Source organism: Hipposideros armiger, unplaced genomic scaffold (genome assembly GCF_001890085.2).
Source record: "Hipposideros armiger isolate ML-2016 unplaced genomic scaffold, ASM189008v1 scaffold_743, whole genome shotgun sequence".
Classification (NCBI taxonomy): Eukaryota; Metazoa; Chordata; class Mammalia; order Chiroptera; family Hipposideridae; genus Hipposideros; species Hipposideros armiger.
Genome location: NW_017732093.1, coordinates 213,961 through 219,760, shown reverse-complemented (window position 1 = coordinate 219,760; position 5,800 = coordinate 213,961). Strand labels below are relative to the sequence as shown.

General features: G+C 45.4%; 1 protein-coding gene across 8 annotated transcripts in view; it reads right to left on the bottom strand.

Annotated features, from left to right (window-relative positions):
* The window catches only part of MAST2 (microtubule associated serine/threonine kinase 2), a 217,343-nt gene that overhangs the window by 22,060 nt on the left and 189,483 nt on the right, over positions 1-5,800 (bottom strand). For all 8 annotated transcript variants that reach the window (XM_019628006.1, XM_019628000.1, XM_019627999.1 and 5 more), the window contains 3 exons: positions 4,366-4,444; positions 2,125-2,279; positions 156-231 (listed from right to left, as the gene is read on the bottom strand). In XM_019628006.1, the coding sequence (XP_019483551.1) occupies positions 156-231; positions 2,125-2,279; positions 4,366-4,444 (310 nt within the window). The remainder of the gene's footprint in view (positions 1-155; positions 232-2,124; positions 2,280-4,365; positions 4,445-5,800) is intronic.

Genomic DNA, 5,800 nt, shown 5'->3' with positions numbered 1-5,800 from the left:
CCCCTCCCCCTCCCCCTCCTCCTCCTGGTGCCTTTTTGCTCTTCTTGATTACCTCCGGAAACAGCACTCCATCCCTCACCCCCATCTTCCCACTGGGGCTGGCTCTAGGCAGCCATTCTTGGGCATTACCAGTTTCCATTAAAATGGATCCTTACCTTGGGGAATCTTTCTTTGTATACATGATTCATCATTATTATTTCACTGTCAAAGGAAACTGGGGATCGTCCAGGACTAAATAAGAAAGAGACAATTGTGTTACTTTAGTGCAACGGAACTATCGAGGAGAAAGATGGCCATCTCCAGAGCCCCTGCCCCTGCACTGTCTGCAGTACTCACTCACTCCCACCTAAATGAGAGCTGAGTTCCGGAACCTTCCTTATTCCTGGAGCTGCCAGCACACTTTGTTCAGTTCAAAATGGTGCCATCTGGAGTTACGCTACCTTACTATAAAAAGCCTGGTTTTTACAAGACCTCTGCCAGGGCCTAAAAAGGCCTAGAATGGAGATCACTCCTGAACCCACTGGTGGCTTTCCCCAGAACCAGACTCTTTGGGTCTTCAGGGCTTTGGCCACTGGGGTCAGGTACAACCCCAGCATGTTCTGGGAATCAAATCAAATCAAACCAAACCACCACCAAAACAACCAGAGGAAGACAGTGTATACCTGTATCTTTTCCCAAACAAGATGCAACCAATGGGGCTAACCTGGGCTCTGACCTGGGGGACAAATGAGGCCGGTCCAGCCTATAATGAGTTAATAGTCCTGGGTCATCTTAATCTTCTCCTTTGGCCCATGTGTGGTTATATCCCCTTGAAGGGTTTCAAAATTTGAGCCACACAATTGAATGGATACTTGGGTCCTGCCCAGTTTGGTACCCCTGACACGCGATCCCAGCTGACAGGTTTAGAACTGCTCCTTTCTGCCTGTCCTCCCCGCAGAAGGCCATGGTCTGCCTGCTGCATCGATGTACATTGCCAAGTATTTTAAGAGTAAGGTAGCAGGGATTTCTCTGAGGTATTATAGTCCTCTCAATCTCAAATGGCCTAAAAGGTACCCTTTACTCTGTGTGGATTGTGGAAGGCACCAAGATTCAGGTGTCCCTCTGTGTGCGACAAAAAAAGGCACTGGGATGCACACTCTACATTCACTCATTTGTATTTTTGATCCTTTGCACTAGTCATCTTCGTCAGTCCCTGAACTTGAACGAATCTGGGGTCTGGCTCAGCTCAAACTTTAACACTCACAGTGTCAACATTGCCCAAGGGGATTCTTCCTGGGAGGCAGTGCTCCCCTGGGCCTCCTCTCTGAACATCTTAGCCAATTTATTACTTCCCAGGGACCTTGGAAAGCTGAGCCCAGTCATTAAAGCCATGCTATTTTAATCTACACCCTATTCCTTAACCTGGAGTTTTGGCACAGATTTACCAGCTAATACCAAAGAGAAGAGCCAATTAATCTAGGGATTTCACAGATAAATCAGCTGTTACAGTTTGTTTGGTTTGACAAACCCAAGACATTCAGGGAGACAAGATAGATTCAGATGGGCATTTATTATAATTCTGCTTCTGACATGGGCTTCTTCCCCGAGCCAGCCACAAGTGTCTTCAGCAGCAACTTTTTTAGCTGGCTTAGTTCATATACCCTAGGCCTCTGGGATCTGCATCCAGGAACCATCAGAATGGATACTACTATTATCCTTTTACTGAATGCACTCTGAAGTACATTTCCAGTGCTAACTACTTTTAAAGGGAAAAAGAGAGCGTCTACTTGACAGCATTTTCAGGTATGTCTTGGGGTGGTGAATTGAGCTGTACCCAAAGCCTAAAAGGGCTTGAGCTTCAGTGGACTTGACTCATTGGAGCTGAGCCAATGTGTTATGCCAGTGGTTGGCAAACTATGGCCCGAAGACCAAATCTGGCCCGCTGCCTACTTTTGTAAATAAAGTTTACATAATGTTTGAGGATGCTTTTGCACTGCAGCGGCAGAGGTAAGTAGTTGCCACATAGATTGTATGGCCTACAAGGCCTAAATTATTTACTGTCTTCCCCTTTATAGAATAAGCTTGCAGACTCCTATGCTGAGAGCTCCACAGGTCCTGGGGCAGTGGGCAGAGAGCACCTCTCACCTGAGGCTGCGGGAACGGGGCCGCATGGCTGGGGACTGCCGTCCCTCCTCGTCTGGGACACTCTCTGTGCTGAAATGCTTTGTCAAAAAGTGCAGCTCATCAGCTGTAGGCTGAAAGGGCAACTGGTGCAGCTTTTCCTGTGAGGAGCATGATGACTAGAGGGGAAAACATTAAAAGACAGCATTAAAGACATGCCTAAGGCCATCTAAGAACACAGGAGAACTGAGAAGGGTCAGGGACTTCCCAGTCAATGTAAACCCAGTCCACCCAAAGCAGGCATTCTTTCCATTGCTCCCTTGAGCCTCCATGTGCATGATCCTATCCAACCCTACCCTTCACAGCCCTCAGGCCTGACGGAGCCAAGACACTACAGTCCTTCACAAGTTTTGTGGAGAACCAGACTGTCATGAGATATGAGAGCTCCGTAACTACCTAGGGAGCCTCCTTAGGCGGCAAAAAGCAGGCTCCTCTGCGTGGAGCCTTTGTCCTCAGTGAAGCTTTTGGCTACTTGGAATGACAAATAACTCATAAATCATGCTTCCTGTAGGGAAAAAATTACTTTTAGATCTGGAACCCAGATTAGACTTGACCTGAAAACAACTAAGAATTCTAAACATGGCCCAGTGACTGCGATTCCAGACAAGAGTCCATTGCCAATCACAACAGACCACTTGAGAGAGTGAGCTCTGCTACTCTGGGCATCCTACAGATGCAGCTATTGTTATGGCAGCGCCAGGATCAGTGAATTCCTCCTTTACGTGACAAGCCTGGCTAAGGCGGGCAAATCTAACACCATTGGCTCAATTTCTGTTCACCAATGGAAAAAGGAACTGGAGTTTAAGTATCTAAATCCATTTAGAGTTAAAGCTGCAGCATCACACTGAGAGAACTCTGTTGCTAATGTAAGCCTCGATACCAAGTGAGAAATCAGACTGCTTTTTTTGGTCTAACAGTGCACACTTCTCTCACGGAATGCTATACTACATGAGTTATAAACAGCTAGTGGGAGGTCTCCACAGGGCTCTATCTTGGCCACATTTTTATAAATTATTTGGATAGAAATTGCAAAATGTACCCTCACCCAATTGCAGCTAACATGAAGCAAAATATGTATATTAAAGTATCTCAATAAAATAAGCTAGAGCAAAGGGTTGAATCTATTAAAATTTATTGAACAGAATATATACATATTATATATGCATGTATGTATGCATATGTATGCGTACACACCCCCCCACACCCACNCACACCCACCCCCCCACACACCCATCCTCTTGGGTCTAAAAAAAAAACCACCTGTTTGAGTAAAGGATTATGGGGAACAGGGTTTTTACTAGAAAAAGATCTGAAGCTTAACAGTTGTCAAAAAACCAATGAAATCTTTGGATTAAGAGTAATACTGAGGTCAAGGGAGGAAATGATACCCCTTTCACCTGCTTGGGGTTCATGAATATAGACAAACAGTGCTTAGAAGACCTGAACAACAGTAGAAGCCACGGGAACAGTCATCCAATCTGTGGCCTGATTATACAATACATGGCCTGCGAAGCCTAAAATACTTACTATTTGGACCTTTACAGGAAAAGTTTACCAACCCTGTCATCCTGGTTTCAATTAAAAGTTACTCAATGAGGAAGTTTCATTTTAGGGTCAATTGTGCATAGCAGTAATTAGAACATTTGCTGTGTTGTAGGCTAAAACCTTCTCTAAAAGAAGCATAGTTAGAAGTTTTACAGACAGGCCCAGCTTTTTTGCTGATACACATCAAATTTAAATATCAAATAATTATCCTTCTCTTCTTTTTTGAAAGGAAAAGGTGACAAAGAAGGAGGGTCTACCATGCCTTTAGGACATGGAAGGGGTTATCTGCTCTTGGTTGCAGTCCTAGAAATAAGGTAGGGGAGAATAGAGGAGCCATGCACAGGCACCCCCATGCACGGCTTCATTGGCAAAGCAAAACTCCACCCTCAAGCCCTTCTCTGACTCCGCTAGGAATAACTGATGCCCAGAGAGGATGCTGGCTAATTCTTTCCAAAGGTGTTTAATCGGTCTGGTTATGGCTGTTAAGGACCACTGGCCCTCTATCCTACTCAACTTCCTCCCCAAGCAACCTCTCTTGAGTTTGGCTTTAGAGGAAAAGTTGAGAAGTGCTTTGCAACACTACAGGGATAGACAGCAATAACCTGTAGGGAAGTATTTCCAAAGGATGAAGACGGTATGGCCACAGATTTGGCGACTTACTGAGACAGTAGAGCTAGGAGTGTTGGTTCCATAGCCTGAAGAAGGTAAAGAGGCCAAAGACCAGCGCCGTCCATCAGTCCTACATAAGAAAAGACGATTAGACAGTTTCTACAGAACCCCACCCTGAGCCCAGGACCTGCTTGTCTTTCCATCAGCACCATTTTGAACAGTTGGTTCACTTCCTTGTCTCAAAATAGTGTCTCTGGTCTAGTACATGCTTTCATGTCTCTCTCCTGCACAGGGCCTACTGTGTGTTTTCCATTGCAAAGATAGACATCTCTGATTATAAAAGAGTCCATGACATTGAGTATGAACATCTGTTATGCAATACTGTCATTTTGGAATAGAAGTCTTTACACTCTCAACTTATTCACTTTTAGAAAAGCAATGACAGAGGACACCAGTCAAAGGCATCCCCACTAGGAGAACTGTCATTGAAATGCAGCTATTTCCTCTTTTGAAGGCTCCATGTAAAGGGCTCTTTGGTCTTCCCCAGGCCACTGGGTTGACAACCAGGAAGAAGCGGACCACCATCTGGGTCTGAGTATGAATCAATTGATGGCCAATACTCAAAGATTACCTAGGATCCCATAGGACCTATAAAACCAGTCTTTGAGAATGTTTGTCCAAGAGTGGTAGTACCCTCAGAAACAGGGGGGAGGTGGCACAGCCTTGGCTGCCCTTGGGGGCAGGCTTCCTGCTGCTCCTGGGAGGATGCACCCTAAAGCTCTCATCATAGAGAACCACAGTTATATACTTTGCTATGAAGGAGAAAGATCACACAGCTATCTGGTTTGAAGCGTTTATAACATGGACAAGTGATTTTTTTCTTGGACTGTGGATGTCCTGAAACACAAATGTCCTTTCGTGTGGAGCTTCGGGGGCTAGCCTGCTCTGGTTGAAGTTGAAGAAAAACTTCTTTGCTGCTACTCACAGAACCTTAGAAGGTTAGCAATGAAGGTGTTTTAGAAGTTAAGTTCAGTAACCTCAATCCAGAGAAAGCACTAAGATCCAGAGATTTGGGTGATTTGTTCCAGGCTTCATAGTAAAGGGCGGTGGAGGGGACAGGGACAGGAAGAAGGAAAAAGGGGAGTCAATCCTGCTAGAGCTTTGAAGCACTCCTCCCCACCCCGACCTAGCAGCTTTTCCTATGTTCTATAAGGGAACAGAGCCCAGGGTTCCATGCCACATGCACATGACTCAAACTTCATGCCACCCCAGCAGCTAGCTCTGCTGGAACCCAGTCTCTGAGGCAAACAAATGCCCAGGAGGCTGCTCAAACATCATGTTTTCTCTGACCTCTTTGTTGGGTCCTGGGGGCTCTATACAAGAAAGCAAGTCAATTTCAGGCAAACAGAGCTCAACAAAAACGAGACTAGTCTAACTCAGGGTGGGATTTCCCAAGCCTTTGTTTTTTTTTTTTTTTTTTTTTTTT